Source organism: Anser brachyrhynchus (assembly GCF_964034855.1).
Source record: "Anser brachyrhynchus genome assembly, chromosome: 15".
Classification (NCBI taxonomy): domain Eukaryota; kingdom Metazoa; phylum Chordata; class Aves; order Anseriformes; family Anatidae; genus Anser; species Anser brachyrhynchus.
This window is the reverse complement of record NC_137733.1, coordinates 16,529,321-16,551,425: the sequence shown is the minus strand read 5'-3', so window position 1 is coordinate 16,551,425 and position 22,105 is coordinate 16,529,321. Positions and strand designations below refer to the sequence as shown.

At 57.7% G+C, this 22,105-nt stretch overlaps 1 protein-coding gene across 1 annotated transcript; it reads right to left on the bottom strand.

Moving 5' to 3' along the window:
• Nucleotides 1-1,189: 1,189 nt before the first annotated feature.
• On the bottom strand, nucleotides 1,190-21,619 carry SYNGR3 (synaptogyrin 3). The gene is made up of 4 exons (XM_080556873.1): nucleotides 21,431-21,619; nucleotides 11,070-11,310; nucleotides 6,118-6,260; nucleotides 1,190-3,977 (listed from the first exon to the last, which is right to left on the bottom strand). Exons 1-4 carry the CDS (start codon nucleotides 21,527-21,529, stop codon nucleotides 3,768-3,770), a joined length of 693 nt encoding a protein of 230 aa, XP_080412999.1. The 5' UTR covers nucleotides 21,530-21,619; the 3' UTR covers nucleotides 1,190-3,767.
• Between the last annotated feature and the right edge of the window lie 486 nt (nucleotides 21,620-22,105).

Genomic DNA, 22,105 nt, shown 5'->3' with positions numbered 1-22,105 from the left:
ATCCACAGGGAGAAAAAGCGGGCGAAAGAAGTATGAAGACTGATGTTAAGAATACTGAAACCTCAAAGAAGATACTACAGGCGTTACACCGAGGGATCTAGTAATTCTCTAACCATGAGCCCATAAGGTTATATTTAGTTACAGTCCGTACCTGCACACACTGGTCTGCCTGACAAGTCACCGACACGCTATGTGCTACGACAGTAACGGTACCACTAACACAGCGAACGGCTGGCGGGAACACCGCGGGGTCTCACAAAGAGCTTGGAAACAGGGTTTGGTACAACTGGTAGGCATGTATCAGCACTGGCCAGGGAAGGGCCGGTGCCTCACGCTTCCTTTAATTAAGCGTGCTTTAATTCAGCAGGGCCACGTGGGCTACCATGCTGTCACTGGGGGGGCGGGGAGTTACACAAGAGTTCATCAACAGTCTTGCCAACAAAGCAGAAAATGGTTTTTCTTTCAAGGTGGGTAAATGCTGTTTCCAAGGCATGTGTGCCTTAGGTGTTGCAGTGCCACGGTAATTACATTTTTTTCCCATCCTGTCTGGCTGACGCAGCCTGAGGGGCGACTGTTCGTGAGTGAACTCGTCACTGTTGCCTGGAACAAATACATCAATTGTGGGACGCCCGCCCGGCTTTCTGCCCGCCCTTCTGCCATGGAAGCAGGGCAGCGCCCACCCTGCGGCTGCAGGAGAGGCGCTGGCTCCTTCCCAGCGGCACCAGGCGGGAGCCAAGTGAAGGTTTCTCGGGGTGGCGCTGGTGCGGCTGGACCAAGGATGTAATTCCCAGCTCCAGGTCACCCGAGGAGCAATCTGCTCTGCCTCATCCCTGCCAGGAACCTTCCCAGGTGCCCAAACCTCGTCCTCCTCTCCGCCGAGCAAAGCACATCCAGGGCCTTGCCCACTCACAGCGCCAAGCGCCATTTACTGATGAATTTCGGGGAGCAACGACTGTAAAAAGAAGCTGACCTTGAGAGGAACAACCGTGCCTGGCCCAGGGATGGAGTCGCAGTCGTGCTGCTGTGGTACCCATGGCACAGCTGCTGCTCGTAGGTCAGTGGCAGCGTGGGTGTGCGCGGGTGTGCGCGGGTGTGCGCGGGTGTGCGCAGCCCTCCTGTGTCCCGCTGCCACCGGGTGGAAGGAGGGGGGGGTGGAAAGGAAAGAAATGCAATGTAGGCCTGGGGTGCGTACATTCAGATGTTGTAATATTCAGCACGTTTACACCACTGATCAGGACACTTCTCGCAGTCAGACAGAACTTTAGTTCTTTACGGTTACAAGGAAACTCTGGAACAGTTATATAGTTAGAAAAAATACAATGTACCGAACAAACATTATCTCACATACAATCAATTTAAACATTTAAATTGATTATAATTTTGCTAAAATATTAACACAAGTACTGTTTGTGCTGCTAAAATTTCAGTGTTCCCTCTAAGGAAAATATTGCTACAGTTCTACTGTACCCTGTATTAAAATCTTTTGCCTTTTTTTTTTCCAGCAAGACTGGCTCTAGAAAAATCGCAGGGGTCGTATAATGAATTTAGGCTTATACTGTACTGGTGTTTGGATGTCCCTGGTCTACTTAATGCACGGATTTCTCCCTGCCTGAGTGGCACAGGCCAAGTGCAGATGCCCCTAGGTCACCCTTCCTGCACCAGCTGGGCAGGAGACGCTCAGGTCAGGCAGCGTGCCATCCTCCTGCTCTCTGCCCTGGCTCCCTCGCTGCTGAGGGCAGCTCTGCAGGCAGCAGGCGAAGCTCTTTACAACACCTTAGAGTTAAAAAGTGGGTGCAAAGGTGCGGGCAGGGAGATGCGCAGCCTCTGGTGCTGTCATCGTAGAGAAAAGCCACGGTGGAAACCGCTGGGGGCTGCCAGGTCCCCGTGTCACTACGCACAGGGGGTGGCTCTGTAGGAGAAGTGTCTGAGCTGGGAGGTGCTGGGTGAGAACAGCCCCGCACGGCGCCGGGTGCTGCCCGGCGAGCGTGAAGGTCCGGATCCAGTAATGCCAGCATTCACTTCAAATGCACGTGTTAATCTGACCTAACTAGCAGGGGAGTCAAGTTACACGTTTTGTCACTGATGACTGCCTGTGATGAGGTTTGCTGCTTATTAATTAATGCATTTATTTGCAATTTTGCAGCAGAAATGAGCTGTGTTAATGATGATGACAAAAAACTGCTGGATTTTTTTTTTTTTTTTTTTTTTGCTACAAGAACAGCTGTGGCAGTCCCTTAACTATTGCTTGTCAGGAGGTCAGAAGGCAACACACGACTTCTGCCAGCATAAAGCAGCAAGGCAAAACCTCCCTCCCCAGCAGCCAGGCACCGGGAGCCGGGGAGCCGGGGCTGCCGAGGACAGAGCCTCCACCGAGGCGGTCGGGAATCTGCCCCTCCGCAACGCCGCTTCAGTCTTAGCAGCAAACAGCTCAGCTCACTGCCCCCTGCACCCAGGTGCCTGAAAGCCATCAGGTTGCCGACGAGGATCTACTGGGTTTTTCCTATTTCCTTGGTTTAGCCAAGGCTGTAATTCTGCAGCTGGAAACCAAAACTCAGCCTCTGTCGTGGGCATTTTATCATGAGCCGCATTCTGCCGCTATGTGCAAACATGGGCTGCGTGCGCCCCCGGGATGGACTTCAGAGCCTACGGGGGCTTTTCAGCGCTCCCTTTGAATTGCGCATTGCTGGAGCCCGCAGTGCCAAACACACATTCACACCTGAGGTTTTTGCTGCAGATTACGACAGATGGTGGTTGCTCCCTGTATAAAAATACACGTTATATGCTGCTTCCTAATTGACTTAGACTTTGAGTCACTGAGACACCCACACCTTTTGTGATGGCAACTCTGAGTTTGAGAGTGAGTAAGTGTTCAGTATTGCCAATCAGTAACTACTTGTAAATTTGCAAACTTTAACAACCCCCGATGAAGAAGTGGAACTGTAACACGCCATATTTTCCACTGGTAAAAGCCTATTTCTAATTAGCAGACAACTATTGCTGAACTGTTTTCCAAAGCAAGTTTCAAACAGCAACTTTTCGTGCCCTCAACCAGACCCGTGTTGAAGCACAGAAGCCGTTTGGATAACCAACATAAACCCCAAACCTCTGTGCCTCCACCCCCCGTGCTGCTTGCATCCTAAACTACGTTTGAAACACCTGTTTGGTTGTCGTGGTTGGTTTTTGTACAGTAAATATATACAAAGAAAAGTTAACACAGACACCGCTTATGTCTTTGTAAATTTGGCACTTTCCTTGGACTCTGCTTTTACGCTGTACACAAAAACTCTGCAGCAGCTCCCAGCAGCGGGACCAGCCCGGGGCCGGCCGCCCCAGCGCTCGCTGCAACGAGACCAGTTCTGTGTTAGCTCTGGAAGAACGAGATAAATATCAACTCATCAGCTACTGTGTTTTCTAACAGGAGAAGGTATTGTTGGCGTTCCTAGGCACTCACTGGAACCCGGCGCCCATAGCCTGCTGTTAAAACGAGCCTCAGAGAAGGTACTTATTTGTCTTTTGCCACCTGTGGTAGCGACCTTCCTGCCTTCTGACTTAGAGGGAACACTGCTTTTATAAAACCCTTGGACAGGTAAGACAAGAACCAATACCACTGTACAGAATTCACTGCACAACTAGCTAATAGTAAGGAACCCAGCACTGACTTGCCACATTAAGGAAATGGTACTGAATACATTTGCAATCAACCGGTTAACTGTACTGCACCGTAGGACGTGCTCTATTTGTACACGGCCGCGTGGCACCCTCGTCCCTCAGTATGCTGGCACTTGGTAACCTTTCGGGTTGGCGTCTGAGGTCTCGGTGAACGGGGGGCTCTGGTAGGTCTCTGTGCTCTCGATGCCGCTGCCGGTGGGGTACCCGGGGTACGAGGCGTTGGGGTCAGCCGTGAACTGGTCGGTGGCAAAGAGCGACATGTCAGTCCCCAGGCGGTATCTCTGCAGCGCCTTCACCGCCAGCGCGACCTGCCGAGGGATGGAGAGGGTTGGGGTGAGCGCAGCGCCGCGGCCAGGGCACCTCCTTCCCCGGCACACAGCCCTCCGGCCCCCCGCTGTTTGGTCCCGGGCCAAGGAAATAGGTCAGTCCTGCAGAGACTCCCTCGCCCTCTCCCAGGTTGCAAGTATTCAGGTCGCAAATCGTGGGAAATGCAAGCGGCAGAGCTGCGAGAGCACCGCGTTGCTTTTATTTCAGGAGGTTTCATTAACAAGTCAATTAGTTTATAAATGACAGACTCGGGGAAAAAAAAAAACAACTGCCTGCACGAACCAGGAACGGTTCCCAACCACCGCAAATGCTGCCGGTGGCCGTGCACCACACATGGATCGGGCAGAGCACCCGAATTTGTAACCCCTATCAGGGCCAGGAGCCCCGGGGAGCGGAGCAGGAGCTCACCGGGCACATGGAGGGGCTACTGCAGGTGGGGACCGGTGTCCCCCCCAGCCCTCCCCGCTGCTGGTGGGTGGGAGCAGCCCGGGAGCAGCCCTCACTGCCAGCCCCGAGCCTGTTGGGGCAGCACATGGATGCTGTGGGATGGGGGCAGTGGATGGATGCAGTGGGACGGGGCAGCGGATGGATGCTGTGGGATGGGGGCAGCGGATGGATGCAGTGGGACGGGGCAGCGGATGGATGCTGTGGGACGGGGGCAGCGGATGGATGCTGTGGGACGGGGGCAGCGGATGGATGCTGTGGGATGGGGGCAGCGGATGGATGCTGTGGGACGGGGGCAGCGGATGGATGCTGTGGGATGGGGGCAGCAGATGGATGCTGTGGGACGGGGGCAGCACATGGATGCTGTGGGACGGGCAGGGTGGCTCGCCCGGCTCCCCTGGCAGCGGCTGCGCTGAGCAGGCAGTGCGGCAACACAGCGATTGGATCTGCCCGTGGAGAAGAGCTGCAGGGGAGCTGGGATTAAAGGAGATATATTTGGGTAATAACAGAGCGGGGAGCCGTAAAACTGGCGAGTAACTGGAAGCAGGCTGCTGCTGCTGGAAAGGCTCAGGCAGGCTCTTGCTCCAGTTCTTTTAAGGCACCATGGAATTAGCGCACATCTCGCGAGCTCTCTGCCTGCAAACAGCCTGAGCAGGGGTGGAAATGACCCAGGGGCCTCCCCTGCTCCTCCACACGTGGCCCTCTGGCAAGCACGGGTTATTTTCCCTGGCCCCAGCCCCAGCTCCACAGGCAGGTGCTGAGCCCAAGAGGCGCAGGCACTGTGGGCACAGGCAGGGGCTGGCAGCTGCAGGTAAGGGACCCCGCGGGGTTGCTGCGGTGCTTTACACCCTCTGGCAGACGTCCCTCTACCTCCCGTGGTTGTTGGTACAGCCACAGGACGCACAGAGCCTGAAAGGGAGTGCACGGGGGGTCCCGGCAGTCCCCACCCCAGCACTCGCTCCTCCCGGGGAGGGCAGAGGAGCACCCAGCCTGGCTTCCCCCGGGGCTGAGCTGCTGAGCCTGCGAGCTGCCCACATCCCCCGCAACCCCGTGGGACAGGCTCATTGTGGCAAACCTCTCCTGGGGACTCATTTGCTTCAAAGCACGGTCAGAACAAGGCCCTGGGGGGGGGGTCTACCAAGGCGCTGAAATGAGGGCAGCTCGTGGCCAGCAACGTGTTTTCGATGGAAATGCAACTTTCCAGCGGCAGGAGAAGGGGAAGTTTGGAATTCCCCGGGGAGAGGGGAACAGAGCTGGTGCTTCCCGGGTAGGGAACCACAAGTTTCACCTTTCTGCGGAGGGGCAGGGGGAGGGACTGCAGGTTACTTCCACACTGGCCCACCAGGATTCACTTCTCCAAACCGTGCCCCAGATTCCTCCTTCCAGCTCAGCGCTGAGCCCATAGAAGGTTTCATTTCTCCTCTTCCCAGCTGAGCTCCGAGTTGGGTCATTTCTTCTGCAAACATGAAGTTTGTGCCGTGGTGAATATTCACCGGCACAACGCCCAGCTGCGGTGACTGCTGTCTGCCCGGCACGGGGCTCAGACCCTGGCGGTGACAGCGGGAGGCAGTGCTCACGAGATGATGCCCTGGGTGCTGCACTGCCACGCTGCACCTCTGGATAAAGAGCAGCAGGTCCCAGGATAGGATTCGTGACAAGTCCAGAAGCTGAACTCACCCAGACAACGATGGAGAAGAAGGAAAAGGCGATTGCTGCCCGGGCAGCATCTGCTCCTTGCAAAGCCCCTTTGCTCATTTTCGTCCGTTGCCACTGGTTTGCTAGGAAGCAGAAGGCTACAAACCACAGGAAGGACAAGAAACCTAAAAGAGAACAGAGCTGGTCAGTGCTGTTACTGCCCACAGGAAGGGCAAGGACCTCTGCTGCCAGAGCCCAGTGATCTGTCTGCTGACGACCAAACACTGCCATCCAGATTTTCAAGTAGTGACAGCGATCCTGGGTGCCTTGGCCTGTGGAGTGGCCCAAAGAGATCTGTTTTAGAAGAGGCTGATTTACAACCACCAGAGAAAACAACAGGGCTGGAGGGGCGGCCCTGCAGCCCTGGCGTGGCAGGAGCCGCCGAGCCGTGGAGGCGCAGGGGTGTCAGGCAGGAGGCAGCTCTGCTCTTCGCTGCTGCCCTCCGCTGACTGTGCTCCTGCTTCCAGCCCTGCCGGGCTCGGGGGGATTGAGCAAAAACGCTCCGTTGATTATTTCTTACTGGAACCAAGGCTGGCTGAGCAAGATAGGGCTGCAGCTCCCCTAATTCAATCACCAGCCAACAGCAGTGCCTGATGCCAAGGAGCTCACAACAGTCACAAAGCAAGCCATAAGCACACTGTACCAAGCAGCAATGCTTTCCAGCGCTGGAAGGAGGAGCTGCAAAACCTGGAGCCTTTCGTGACGCTGTTTTAAGGGCCTCCAGCTTTCCTGAGCGCCCCCAGCACAAAGCTCATCCCATGCGCCGATTCTGGGTGGCAGCACAGGCAGGGGTCTGGGCCCCGGCAGGCAGGATGCTGAGCTACCACGCGTCTTCCCAAGGATTATCGACACATCAGTATGAGCAGCCGCACCGCCGGTCCCGTGGGGCAGCCGGCTGCAAAGCACAGTCTGGCTGCAGGGGGAGGAAAGGAGCTTCCTTTATTCCCCTTCATCTTGCCAGTTGTTTTTAAGAATGATAAAAAATGCATGCACATATCCAAATACGTTGCAAGATTTACAGGGCTTAGCGTATACATTGCCTTGTAGTCAGAATTTGCTCCTAACTGCGGTTTAGGAGAACACAGCCCTTGTTTCCTTCTCTTACACCATTGGACCTGGGGCTTCCTGACCAGCTCTGGCCAGCCCGGCCCTGCTTGAGCTGCTGACCTGCCCTCACAGCAGCAAAACCCTCCAGGCAGGATCACACATGCCTTCCTTTTCCAAGTCACAGACTAACAAAACAGCCTCTTTTTGCAGAACGTGGCTAACGTCTGCTGCCCCAGATCTCTGCGGACACATTTTCAGATTCAGGATGATCCCCCCTTGTCCTCAGCGACAAATGGGACCTCTGGGGCTTGTTCTCCGAAGGCCATCCTCAGCACCGTGCATGCTTTCGAGTTCTCCAGGTCTGTTATAATCGGGCTTTACCAGCAGCTGGCACCCATTAAGGAATCAGATCCTCCCCAAAACGTGGACACGGGAAGATTCATGCCTGAGATACGGCCTGGGACACGGACAGGGTGGCCAGTATGTGGTGAGCAGGGTGGCCCCAGCAGGTCCCAGTGCAGCAGACAGCGTCCCGCAGGGGGCTGCCACAGCTCCCCAGCCTCGGGGTGTTAGGGGAGCAAAGGCCAGGCGGGCCTGGCCTGGGCCAGAAGGACCCGGTGGGCACGGTATGGCCCTCGAAGGCCCCTCGGAGGGCTGACACAGCCTGCGTGAGCCCAGCCTTCCCAGGGGCTCCGGGAAGGGCTGGTTTCAGTTCTGTACCAGCACCATTTCCAGTTGTGATCACGTTCACCCTCTGCTAGCACTCCTGTGAGATGAGCCTTTGCTCCCAACACCCTGCATCACGCGCCGGGCCCGCAGCAGCTCCCGAGAGGCATCGGGCTGCCCTTGTGCTGCTGCTCTGCTCCTGGTGGTGCTGGCCGGGGCTGTCACTGTCCCACGACTTCCACGGTCACATCCCGCAGGGGGGCCAGGCGGCTCCCACAGCTCGGTGGCACCTAGACCCAGCCCAGGTGGACCCAGACCTAGACCCAGACCGGGTGGAAGTGGGTGCTTGGAAATTTACAACCCTGAGAAGGAAGGGGGCTGAGCTGGCAGGGGGTTGTTGTGCGCTGGTCCTGACTCCCGGGGGGGACCCGTGCACCGGAGGAGCTCTGCACCCTCCCGAGTGCTGGGGGGAAGGAGAATACCAGGAAGAAGTGCAGGAGCCAGCAGATAATTATAGTTTTAGGCTCTGCAGACAACAGAGTGCAAACACCAGGAAAGATACGTTACAGCCGTAATTACAGCCTGGTTCCAAGCAAGCGCACGTCTACAGGAGCAGCTGGAAGAGCAGCTGGAAGAGCAAGTCCCAAACACCACTCGCACAGCGCCGTGGCCGTGGCAGTCCTGCCCGTGCCCAGTGCTCCCTCCCAGCGGGCTGCAGCAGCCGCGGCTCCCCCCGCCCCGTCAGGGAACCCCACTGCAGGGACAGCCCCGTAACTCGGGCACCTTGTAACGTTAACGCTCCTTGCACGGCCAGGGAGGAGCAGCACAGCTGTCGGGGTGATCCCTCCGATCTAGCCCTGATCCCACACGCAAGCCCTCTTTCCCCCCAGCGAAATCAAGCTGTGGGGTCGCGCTGTGAGTAACTCCCCCGCGGCCTGCACGGGCAGCAGCTGCCATGTAACAGCCGGCAGCAGGCACCGGGGCGATCCGGGCGAAGGGACGAGGACTTTCTTTTCTCATCCCGCCCCCTCGCTGCCTGATCTGCAATGTTCCTTCTCACCCCAGCACGCTCCTCACCCTCTTATTTCCCAAATGTATTCTCAGCTCTTATATTAAAGCGTGCAGTAATGCAGAGGTCACGTGCGGGGAGGATGAAACAGTGGCAAGGAGGTACGAGGAAATCAAGAGGCAGGGAGGAAGAAAAGGAAGCGGACAGCCTAAGAGAGTCTCACAAGGTCTCTAGAGATTAACACAGAGATAGTTAATGCAAACTACGCTCAGACTTTGCACTCTGAGCTGCACAGATTGGCTCTGAGGACGCCGAACCCAGCAGCTGGGTGCCCTGGGTGCTGGGAGCAGCGCAGGTGGGCACAACGGCTGCAACCCCTGCGGCCGTGCGGGCAGCACGTGCCAGCAGAGCTCCGCACTCCATCTCGGCCGCAAGATCTGCTTCTGGAAGCAACCACCTGCCTGGCATCTCTGGGCGAGTGGGTGTTCAGGCTACAGCAGTAAGGAAGGTTGGGGACAGCCATCATTTTAGAAAAGTGAAGGCACGGAAATAGGAATGGGATAAAATGCAGCAGGCATGACCCCACCCTGACATAGCCCCGTGGAAGCGCCCGCAGCAGGAGGGTGTTTTGCACGCCGAGCACCGTGTGCGCTGACAGCTGGCATCGCTGCTGGACTCACGGCCTGATTTGGGAGCTTAGCTGGGGAGGGGACGGGGCGGACTGGCCGACCCAGCAGGGTGCTGCCGCTCCCTGACCCCTCCCGATGGCACAACCTGCATGTAAATGGGTCTTGTGCCAGCAAGGAAGTGATTTACTCGTTTTTTACCAAGAAGCCTACAGGGGGAAAGGCCCAAGGGAGGAGGAAGGACACACGCAGCTGACGTGATGCACCCAGAGCATGCACACTGACCCCTGGTCCCAGCAAAAAAAGTCACCGCTGGCAGCACAGCTGCGTTTGGAGGCTGTGGACGGGGTTGACTTACCAGGACAGACCCCTGGTGCAACACTGCAGCCAAGAGCAGAGCAATGCCTGAGGGACAGAAGCTCTGTAGGGCAGAAACCCGTCTTCTGCAGCTTGCTGCTGAGCCCATGAACACACACACAGTGTGTGGAAGTGCAAAAGAGGAACGAGGCAGAGACCGAACCGGTACCATTTCACACATGCCTTGCAGGGGAGAGCGCAGCTCTTACAAGGTGCAAGGCAGGGGAGGGTCACAGCCTCACACCGAGACACGCACAGCCCGGCAGAAGATGGATGGGGATGTTCCCCTCCCATTCGAATTGAAGGGTTGCAGGCACTGAGCCCCACGGAAAGGGCTGTAAATATCACCTAACAAGGGCTGGCCGCCGGAGCTCTAACACCACGGCAATCAGCTTTCCAGCAAGGAGAGGACATCCTTAACAACAGGCAAGAGCAGGGAGGCAATGACGGATGTTTCCACCTGGGACCAGAGAGCCATCAGCTCTGCTCGCGCTGGATAAATCACCTTCAGACTTCGCTAACACGAGAGCCTGGAAATCGAGAACATCAGCTGCAAACTCAGCCAGAAAACTCCCAGAGCAGCCAAGCGGAGGATGGCCTCTCCTGGCACAACACATCCCGCCTGCTCGCGTTCACACGGCTGAGCCCCAGGCCAAGGGGCTCAGGACAGCCCAGAAGATCCGTGGCAGTCCTCGGAGACCCAGCGCCACCTGCAAGCCCCAGTCCTGGAGGCAGCGGGGGCCTGCGATGGTGTCTCAGCTCCTGCTGTAGAAGCACGCTTCTGCTTTGTTCAGAAACACACACGCACACAGTGAAAACAGACCCAGATGTAGCTGATGAAACAACAGTTGTTTGAGCCAGAAACAGGAGACGTGGGAGGGGAAAATGCCCCGTCTGGGCTGTGGGATGTGACCACCAAGCTTTGCTTCTCCGGGTGGCCTCACAGATCCCAGCTCAGCAAACGTCTCTGGCTGCAGAAGCAACACGGATGAGTGGGACCCCCCTGACCCCAAGGCACCACACACGGCTTCCTCACTGCTGCCCCTGAGCTCACCGCTTTGGGACAGCCCTTCTGCCACTTCTCCCCTCCCCGATTAAGGCACGCGAGTCGTGCCACGCCACGGGAGGAGAGGAGGGCTCAGGCGCGGAGCCGCAGGGCACAGCGACGACCCCGCACGCCCCACGGAGCCGGCACTGTCCTGCTGAGCACAGCACAGCCAGAGCGGTACCTGAAAAGCCGAGGTCCAGCAGGACGGCCCGCTTGCGGTCCTTCACGCTGCTGATCTGCTGGAACTGGAGGTCCACAACAAAGAAGAAGATGCAGCCAAAGAAGGAAATGATGCCGATGGCGATGCCGTAACTGCAGGCACTCTCGTTCTCATTGAAGATGCAGAGCAGCTCGGGGGACTGGCTGTCCTTGTTCACATAGCACTCGTTCACAATGGAGCCAAACACCACGATGGAGAAGATCTGCGGAACGAAGGGGAAAATGCAACTTCAGCTCTTTACATTTAACTGTTTTCCAACAGCACCGTAATTGGATTCGGTCCTGCGTTTGACTCCATGGCAACATGGCATTTGTTAGGCAGATCAGAGAATCACAGACCAGCCTGGGTGGGAAGGGACCTTACGGACCGCCTGGGTCCCCCACCAGACCACGTTCCCACTCGCAGCTTCTCGGTGGCCCTAAGCAAGGCGCCGGTGGACGGCACCTTGGTCTTCCACTGCTGCCGGCCTGTTTGCCTTTCAGCGGCTTGGCTGGCGGTGTGTTTTAAGAGATGCTATTCTCCAGACAGGCTGGGGAGGAAAAAATAAACAGATTGGCCAGGCAGGTCTCTGCACAGGCTTTCTGCTTGTGCTGCTCTGCGCTGTCAGGCTGTGCTCAATAAAGCCCCTTGTGTAACTGCGGAGCGGAGAGAAATGAAGTTACAGAGGATAATTGAGCTGCTGAGCAGGCTGGCCCTGGGAAGGACTGAGCGCCTGCCGGAGGGGCAGGGCAGCTCGGGGGCACGGGGAGCAGCTCGGGGATATGGGGAGCAGCTCTGGGGCATGTGGAGCAGCTTGGGGGTACGGGGAGCAGCTCACCTGGCTGCTGCAGGAAGGAGGAAGAGGCTGCAGCAACGCTGCCACGCAAACAACGGGGCAACCTTACGCGTGGCTTAGCAGGGTCTGAAGGATGCAGCGCCTGCACCCATTATCCAGTGACCCAGTCCCAGCCTTGCGAAGGACAGCAGGGAAGAGGGCTTGCTGGTGGCTGCCCCAGTCCTGCCACTCACCGCCGGGACCTGTGGCAGAGCCAGGAGCGGGGCCATGGGCTGATGTTGCTGTCCTGGGCCCCTGGAGCGGATCTGCTCCCAGCCAGGGCTGCGGAGCCACGGCTCACAGGGGTGGGAGAAGGAGCTGCCCCGAGGCGGCCCCGAGCCCAGCACCCAGCGGGCTGTCTCACGTCCCAGCTGCAGGAAGGAGCGGGGCCGCAGCGCAGTGTCAATTAACACCATTCACAGGGCTGCACGCTCAGGTCATTCCCTGATCCCTCCCAAACCAAAGGCAGCAAGCAGAACCCCGGGACCAGCCGCATTACAATTCGCTCTGGAGCCTGCTCTGGCACAGCCTAGGAAGCGCCACGCTGCTGTTTCGCTTGCTGGGCTCAGAGCAAGGCAGGCAGCGAGACCTGCAGACGCCTTTGCACCACGCTGTGCATCTCTGATCTTGTCACTTGCCGCCAGCACCAGCCCACGGGATCCCTGCATGCCTCCAAACCCCGCCGGCTCACAGGACACAGCCGGAGGCCACGTCTGCAGGCAGAGAGGCCGCGCGCTCCTCCGGCGAGCCTACCGGCAGCAGGTAGGGTCTTGGGGCACAGCTCCTGGTCTGGCAGCCCCACTGCCTCTTTGCAGTAACAGCACAGTCCTGAGTGCACGAGACCGAGGCAGGCAGCAGACAGTGGCAGCAGCTGCACAGCCACCTGATAACCTGCAGCCTGTGGCCCTTGCAAAGTCATTCTGCGTGCCCGACGCCCCACCGAACAGCCACCCCTGCTCCCAGCGGGTAGTGGTAGCAAAGCTGGGGTGGACGGGAGCAGGATGGACTACAAGGAAACCCTTCGGAAAGCTCCCAGCGCACCTTAGCGTAACGCTGTGACATACATTTTCTCCCAAGCACCGGCCAGATGTCTCACACCTGACTGCCCTGAAGCATTTCATCCAGACAGCCCTTCCTCCCTCTCCTCTACTTCCTTCCAGGGCTTGGGTGAAGCTGGGACAGAGGCTGTTCTCACTGAAGCTACTTACACATGCAAGAGTCTCATTAGCAAACCTGCCTTAGACCACCTCCACTAACTCTCCCCCAGATTGGAGGGGACAACAAGGCAGCAGATCTACAAGAGAATGCATTACTAAGGTGTGAGGGATTGGTGCGGGGTATTTTCTTTCTCTGTAGGGTGTCATCTGAAATAAACGATGAGCAGAAGCAGCAGAAATAGTCTCCGCAGAACATCCTCTCCTAGGCGCATGAGAGCTCCTGCAAGCAGCCACCCCAGCACCCCACGCCCGGGAAGTGGCCACCAGCCTCTCAGCCTGATCTCTGCAGGCACAGGACCCTCAGGACAACCGAGGGCAGAGCTCACCTTCGAACCCTGTTAGCCAGGAGCTCAGTCAGTGACGGCAGACTCCTGCTGCACCTAAAAACCAGGCTAGCCCCCTGCTGGGCCACGCTGGGTGCTGGGGATGCTCTGAGAGCTGCCTGCTCGTTCAGCCGGCGGCCCTGCGCTACCCCAACGCGCAGCACCCAGCCCCGAGACCCCACGTGGCACCGCTGCAGGGAAACAGCCAGCCAGGCTCCCCCAAATGCTCTGTAGCTGCACGGAAATGAGCCGTCGGTCCCACCACGGGGTGTGAGATGGGGCAGCACTCACCCCGAACACCCGGCACTGCTGGAGGTGTGCAGGTTTCCAAGAGCGCATCTGCAAAATGCGGGTGCAACTTTTGATCAACTCCGAGGCGTTAATATGGGATATAAAGATAAACCCAGACGTCCTTCTGAGCATTCCCCCATCTTCAAATATAACCAGCGTCCAGGGTCCTTTCCCTTATCCAGCCGTGAGCTCTGTGCTAACCTGCGTCACCGCCTGCATTTGCCCCTGTTCCTCGCTAGCGCTGCACTTAACGGAGCTCGGCCGTCTCACCGCGACGGGCACATCATCATGCAAAGAACAAGAGGGCCGCATTGTAAGAAAGAAACAACAACAAACAGTAATAATAATTTTCCCAGCGCTTTGGCAGCAGCTGTAATATCAGCAGTTGTAAAAATCTGTTCATAAATAATGCAAAATTGTTATTTACCATCAGAAATAGCAGCAGCATTTATAAAACAGGCCCTGGAAGAAATAATGTGATTCTGGAAAACATGAATAATTGAGAACCTCTGATTCCACTGGATTATTTCTCTGGCAGGCCAGTGAACTTGTACTCAGCTTCTCAGATAAGTGTTTTACTTCGTCCTCCCAGGATTAACAGTCCTCCCCGGACTACTTCTTCTTGCTTTCCGACGCCTCCCGGGGGCTCGCCGCCTGGGTGGGTGAGGCAGAGGGGCCGTGCCTGCCCGCGGTGCTGGTGCTGCCTGCACAGCCCCGGTGTGCTGGGCGAGGAGAAGGCAAATCCCACGCTGCAGCACAGTAAGAGTACAATTACGGCCGGGACGCAGGTTTGTACCTGGCTCTGTCAAAGGACGATGCGCAGAGAGCACCGAGGAGCAGCAAAAAGCCAGAAGGTGCCTGGGGTGCGCGCGGCACTCCTGGGACTGCTGCAAGCGTGATGGTTACCAGAGATGGTAAGAGCAGACGCTTTGCTTAGCTCAGTGCAGAGAAACACATCCTCCTTGCAGCTGGGTGATGCTCAGCCCAGCATCAGGGAAGGGGCTGAAGGGGCTGAAGCTCCAGCAGCCCCGGCCGGCCGAGGGGCTTGCAGGGACAGGGTGGCGAGAGCCGCTCGCGAGGCAGGCAAGCCCACGGCGCCCACGGGACACGCAGCCCTTCTCGGGAGGCCAAAATAGTAACGGATTTCAAGTGCACGCATTTGATAGATGCGCTCAAAACATCAGCGCTGGCTGAAATAGTCCTGTCAAAACATGCTCTTCAGGGAAAACAAGTCTTCCCGTGTTTTTCTCTCCCCTTCCCCCCGTGACTGAAATTTTATAGCTTTTCTTGGAAAAACAACTGGTGCTGGTAAAACATCTTAACGAGAATAGATTTGGTATTGTTTTTCTATGTGTAGGTTAAAAAAGGAGTTTTGAGGAAATATGGGTAGGTGGGAGAAAATGAAACCCCTACGAATTTTCTGAAGATCACAAAAAACAAGTGTCGTTTCCCAACTATCTCTGCAAACCTCATTTGCTCAAGCCCATAACCAGTTCATCAGAGACCTGGGAGAGAAAAGACACGGTCAGCCTTTCCACAGCAAGTGCGATTTTGCAGGTCTGAGCAGGGAGGCAGGACCCCAGCTCTCCAGAGGCACCCTGCACCTCCCACATCTCAGCTGGACCCCAGCCCCCGCGCCCAGGGGGTGCCAGCGACCAGGCAGAGCAGCACCCACAGCACGGGGGCATGGGCTGCACAAACCCACGCACCCCAAGCCCGGCCCCCTTTCCACATCTCCCACATTTTACAAAGCTCCCGAGCCTTCACCTGAGCCACTCCACTGTCCAGCTGAACAACAAAGAGCAGCAAATTTGGCTCCCGCTGAGTGATCCGGTGCAAAACCCAGGAGAAGGCTGGATACCTCCAGCCACCCCTGCGTGAAAGTCTCCCCCCCCCAGAGCTTCCAGGTAACCGTGCTTTCGGCTGGGGATCCCGTTGGTTTCGATATCCAAAGCGCTGGACCCAGACGCACATCACGTCTGCTTTCCTGGCCCTCCTGCCCACCTCCCTTTTTCCCCACTCACCCCACCAGCGCCCGCTTCGTCCTCGCTGGCAGCTGCTGCCGAGCGCAGGGGCTGGTGACCGATGCTCGGTGCCAGTGGTGGACGCCCCCGCGGGGGCGCTGGGGCAGGGAGGTGACCGTGCACAGCTAGCTGGCAGCGGGCAGCACGGACACTCGGACAGCCCGGCAGCAGCAGACCAAATGATGCCTCACTCTTTCCCCAAAAGAAGGAAAGGAGGAGCCGGAGAGGGCAGGAGGAAGCTTGCTCGGCTGTGCCAAGCTCTGGCCAGCCCCACAGCCGCTGCCAGGGAGCTGGGGCTGCAGCAGCAGCCCCACAGCAGGCACCAGTGGCACCATTTCAGGTGTGCATGAAGCTGGGACCCACGGCTGCCTTGCTTGCGCCAGAATTTTGCCATCTGGAAGCGAGCGGCTGGCCAGGCTGCCCTGGCTCGGTTCTGTCATCGTGCTTTGCGGATCCGCATCCCCTCCCGGGGCTTGAGGCTGCTGGACTGCAGGACCTGCACACCCTTCTTCCAGGTTGCTTTCAGCCTTCTGTCACCCAGGCACCTAAAATGTGCTTAAGGAGACCTGACAATCTGAGCACAGTCATCGCACGGAAAACTGAAAGCCTGAAAACCACGAGAGCACGAGCTGAAAAAGCTTCAGTGTGCGAGCTGTCAGCCATTTTAAGGTGAGGTGTTTCCACTGCTGAGGCACTGCGCTTCGATTTGGGACCTATAAAAAACATTGCCAGAAGGTGTGGGGTTGTAGGAGACTGTAAAACCTTGCCTTGATTACACACGCAAGCAACTGCTAATGTCAACATCCAGGAAATGTAACGCACGAGGAAAAATAATCCATCCCTCGTTTGCTCTGCTGTAGCTCTCTGTCGATGGTGCTAGGCACAACCCAAACGGACAGAGAGCCAGCACCAGCCCGTGTCCCCCCTGGTTTATCTTTACAGTTGTCAGTCCCAGGGAAGTTTCCAGCACAGATCTGTGTAATTTATTGCAGAGTGTGAAGACCGGGAGCTGCTGTTAGCACTGCCAGAGCTCCCCCAAGGACCGGGGGTATGACCACAAAGGAAAGGCCTGACGCAGTTTCTGGCACAGGACCGGAGAGTGTGACGCTGACCCTAATAGGTTTATGGACGTGTCTGACGGGCTAATCAGCCTGTGAAGGATGCGTATCGATGACCACATGACCGATTTTTACTGAATTACTTTCTGTAATGTGGCAAAAGACGCTGGCTGAAACACAGTGTCCATTCAAAGTACCTAACCTAGTGATGCCATCTGAGCAGACATCAAACCAACAGCATTTTGAACCAGTGGTAACAGGAAAACGGCAATTTAGTAGCATTTTAAGCTCAGTTGTGGTGAAACTTCCGTATAATTCCATTAACAAAAATGTTAATTTTAAGTCCTGCCTTTAATCTACAGCCCACGGAAAGAGAGAATTAAGGCAGAAATCTGGTGACCTTGCTGAAAAGCAGCCAAGCCCAGACCAAACCCAGAGCAGCTAAGATCACAAAATGACTCTTGGCATCGCCGCGGGCTCCCTAAGAGCCAGCCCAGCCCTGCATCTCCTCTCGAAGAGCCACGAGGCCTCACGTGTCTGAACCCCTGACGGCGTGGGAGCTACCCAGGGCGTGCAGCACTGGGAACACTTGGCGTTCCTTGCCGATGTCCACAGCGGTGTACGTGGGCTGCGTGTGGGAGCAGAGCAACCCAAAGGGGGCACCCCGCCACCTCCTCCTCGGACACCGAACCACCACCGGACACGTCCCTTGCCAAAGTCACAACTCAGCAAAGCACCTCTGCCTTGCTGAAAGGCAGTGGTTTGCCCTATTACGGGCTAAGACCCAGACCTGTGCAGAGCCGAGCCCAAGAAGACCTTCCTGGATCTGAGCAGAAGGAACCTCTGGTCCTGAGAGCCGGCTGTCTCATACCAAAGGGCACGGGGATTTCCACCCTGCTGCTACGCCCATGCCAGGTGATCACGTTTGGCTGCCGTAGTTCAGTCTCCTAATAAAGGTTTCACCCTTAAAAGCATACGACTAACACAAGGAAAAGCCGACAAACGCTGTGCCCGATGAGATAAAATACTGCACAGGAAAAGCTCTCAATGTACGGGTGGTGAACTAGAAATTCATTCAGCTTTAAGAAACGAGAGAAAAAGGCCCCACCGGACAATGCAAGGCAGCTGCCAGCCCAAACCGCTCCGATTCTGCGAATTCCCCTTAAAAGCTGAGTGACCGCTAAGAAGTATAGATAGCAATGGTAGTTACAGAGAAGGGAACTCATGATTCTGCAGGCATCCTCAGTGAATATCGCGTTTGTTTTGCCGTGCAAAAAATGTCTAAAAAGGAAACCACAAGAGTGATCACATCTTCATCTGACAAACTGCATCAGACAGAGGGGGAAGAGATGAATGAGGAACTGTTAAATGGTTCTTTCCAGCTCATGCCAGGAGAGTTTTGGGTTTTTTTTCCCTTCAGATATTCAAAATTACTATATATGTCATGGAAAGGTTGCTAGATGAGGCACAATCAGGAATCCCCTTTCACCAAAACTTACATTTGGGAATTCCTAAACTGAAGTCACTGCTCACCCCCGAGTCCCTCCGTTGTTTGCCAGCACGAGGGCTGAGCCTGCGGCCCCAAAGCAACTGCTGGAGTCACGAAATGGAGCTGGGTCCCCATCGGTGAAACCCCACCGATGGCCATCAGCTGGATGGGCACCAGGTGTGAAGGCTGGCCCCAGCCAGGGGGTCTCCTTCGCCCACGTCGCCACCCAAACCAGCACATCCCAAAGGAGCCGAGGCAGCTCCCTCCTCCTCGCTCCAAAGGAACGTCCTACGAGGCGGCTAGGGTCAAGTCACCAAGGTTTGGTCCAACGACACGGGTTAAACACACTTTAAAAACCGCAACAGCAAACAACAGGAAGGGGAATCACGTGAAAAAAACCTGCCCCAACACCTACACTCAGTCCGGCCTCAGCCAAGGGGCTTCTGAAGAACCCCAGAGGCTGCAGATGTGAGCACAGGCAGCTCACCTTCCCCGCGGCTGCAAGACCGGCGAGGTTTCTGTTTGTTCTGCAAATAAAGGAGCATCGCGGCGGCTGTGGGGCCGTGCCACCTATCCGGGCTGCAGCGGGGTGTGATAAGCAGCCGGCAGCCCCTGCTGTGTGCTGCCACGCTCCCCAGCCCAGCAAGGAGGAGTTTTGGGGCAGAACAGAAAGGCAGCGAGGTCTCACAGACCGACACAGCTTTGTAGTGTTTCGGCTGCCGCCTGTCCAACCTCTCCGTCTTAAAACGGGCCGTGGGTTTGATCTGGCACAAGCAGCGAAGCAAAAAGAGACTGGGCACACTTAGCTTTACAAAGCAAGAAATAATGAGAGCCACGCAAACAGGAGGGACGGAAACCGGCACTGAGCTCACAGCTCGTGCCGACCGACGTCCCTGCTGGGCTGGGAAGGAGCCATAAACGCTGAGCTGGTTTACGACAGGTTGCAGCCTGCAACAGCCAAGCCAAGGCCAGCCGAGGACTCCAGATCCCCACGCTGGACGGGCGAGGGAGAAGGGTCCCTGACAGCTCTGCCAACAAATGTGAGACCCAGGAAATGTGGTCTGAATGGCTTTTAATATGAGCTTCCTGAGCCTGAGGCACAACCCACTGAAAAGACCAAAAAAAATCCCTGTGAGCTCAGTGGGCTTTGGAGATGACTGAATGCCACCAACTGCCCGGGTATAGTCCCAGGAAGGTGACGTTCATCCAAGCCAACGGGCCCTTCCTTGCCCAGAGGTGATGCACTTCTGTAGTCGTAAGCACTCGCTTTTCTCAGCTTCCTTTTGAACCGAGACCTATGAAACGAATGACTTCTCTACTGAGTAAACCAGCCAGCAAATCCATGTGTGAATATTTCCTAAGCTGGGCTTTTCAGCTCACCTCCCACATTCTGTTCCTGTCTCCCAGCAGGGTCCAATCCCCCCTGTACAAGGGTGGTGAGCTCCCTGGGTGGGTGGTGGCAGCTTTTTTTCAAGAGGAACCAAACTCACCATCTGTTGGTCAACAGTTTAGCTGGCCATGCCCCAAACCAACACCGTTGCCAATGCTTTGCCACGCAGAGGATCCCAGTGGATCCCAACCAAGTTTTCCAGACCAAAGTGACACTTTCAGGAAACACCTGCCACCGTGTGCCACCCAAACCCCGTGCCAAGCATCGCGTCTGTCCCATGCCTGGGAACTCCGGATCCACAACTGACCTCCACCTTCCTCCAGCAATGGAGCCCTTTTAAAAGCTGGCTCCGATCCAGCAAAACATTTGAGCGTGTGGTTTAACTTTCAGCATGTGATTGCAGCTGGAATTGCTCATGTGCTTCAAGGTAAGCACATGCTTCCATGTCGTGCTGCTCAGGGCCTTGGCCGGAGGCACCCCAGGGAGCCCCAAACACGCCCGTTGTGTGGGCTGGAGGATGGCAGCCGGGGGGGCAGCACCTCCCTTCACACCTTTCCTTTGCTCACTGTACACATTTGGCACTGCTGAAGGTGACACAGAGCCAGCGGGCGAGGGCCTCCGTGCATGAGCATGGACGAGCCTCCAGGGGCTCTGCTCTCCCCCAGCCTCCAAGCACCAGAACCAGGAGCTGGCCGTGGCGAGGGCTGGGCAGAGCCTCCCCACTGGGGGCTTTGGGGAAGGGGCAGGCATTGCAGAGCCCGCGCTGGCCGTGTACACTTGCAGATTTTAGCAGGTAAAAGCCAGGCATTGCAGGGAGGCGGATCAGGGCTGCCGTTAACCCCCAGCAGCCTGGCAGCACAGCTCCCGCGAGCTCCCATGCGCAGCTTTCCGGGTTGCTTATTCATGGAGCACCAACGGGCAGAGCCTTCGCTGGGCGGCTGCACGGCTTATCCCACCTCCTGCCTCCCTGCTGTGCGGTACAACACATGCATGGGAAACAGCCAAAAAATATGACATCCTAGAAGAACAGGGGCAGCTGGGCAAGGCTGGCTGTAGGATTTCTTCTCTCACACACACGCACGCATGCACAGAGCGAGGAAGGAAGGAAAATGTCCTCTGCTTCCTGATTTACACCCTGTTCTGTAGGCTTTGCTCAAGCACCAGCAACAAAACCATTGAGGAGCTGTGGCAGCGCCCACCCACTGTGCCCTGCCCTGCTCCCGAGGAGCATCCCGCAGCCCCCCGTGGGCGCTGGCCGGCCCCACGCCGCGTGTGGCTGCCCCTCGCATGAGGGTGCGCGGTGCCTGCTCGCTGGGCACAACGGGCGCAGCTCAGCACCCGGCGGCTGCGTGCTGCAAGGGGCCACACTCTGCAAGGGGCTGCGTGCTGCGAGGGGCTGCGAGGTGCAAGAAGGGGCTGCGGGGTGCAAGAAGGGGCTGCGGGGTGCAAGAAGGGGCTGCGTGCTGCAAGGGGCTGCGTGCTGCGAGGGGCTGCGAGGTGCAAGAAGGGGCTGCAAGGTGCAAGGAGGGGCTGCGGGGTGGAAGGGGCTGCGTGCTGCAAGGGGCTGCGAGGTGCAAGAAGGGGCTGCAAGGTGCAAGGAGGGGCTGTGGGGTGGAAGGGGCTGCGTGCTGCGAGGGGCTGCAAGGTGCAAGAAGGTGCCGCCCGGTGCGCGGTGCCGCCCGGTGCGGAGCCGCGGCGCGCTGCCCCCCGCCTTACCCAGGCCGTCACGCGGAGGATGGTCTGCGGCTGCTTGAGGAAATCCAGGGGGTCGATGGCGCCCCCCGCCCGGCCGGCTCCGAAGGAGGCTCCCTCCATCTTCCCCCGCCGCCCGCTCCGCTCCGCTCCGCTCCGAGCCGAGCCGCGCGCGCCCCGCGCCGGCCGCGCGCCTGCCCGCCCCCCGCGCGCCTCCCGCGTGGGCTCGGCCGCGGCACCGCGCGGGGGCAGCGGGAGGGCCCGGCCCGGCCCACGGGGGGAGCCGGCGGGCGGAGGCACGGGGAGATGCACCCAGCACGGGCTGCGGCCGGGCATCCCCGGGGGAGGTGGTCGGGGGCACCGGGAGGTGGCCACGGGCAGCAGGAGGTGGCCACGGGCAGCAGGAGGTGGCCACGGGCACCGTGCGATGGCCACGGGCACTGTGTGACAGCCGCGGGCACCGGGAGATGGTCAAGGGCAGCAGGCAACGGCCACGGGCACCAGGCAATGGCACAGGCACTGTGCAATGGCCAAGGGCACCGAGGGATGGCCACGGGCACCATGCTGCGGCCGTGACGCTGTGTGATGGCCACAGGCACCATGCAATGGTCAGGGACACCATGCAGTGGCCACGGGCACTGTGAGATGGCCACAGGCACCATGCAGTGGCCACAGGCACTGTGAGATGGCCACGGGCAC

Excerpts from the sequence above, each read along its gene's own strand:
- SYNGR3 (XM_080556873.1), bottom strand. The coding sequence starts at position 21,529 with ATGGAGGGAGCCTCCTTCGGAGCCGGCCGGGCGGGGGGCGCCATCGAC. Across the intron at positions 11,311-21,430 it reads TCCTCCGCGTGACGGCCTGG|ATCTTCTCCATCGTGGTGTT; the intron begins GTAAGGCGGGGG and ends TTCGTTCCGCAG. Across the intron at positions 3,978-6,117 it reads TCTTCTCCATCGTTGTCTGG|GTCGCGCTGGCGGTGAAGGC; the intron begins GTGAGTTCAGCT and ends ATCCCTCGGCAG.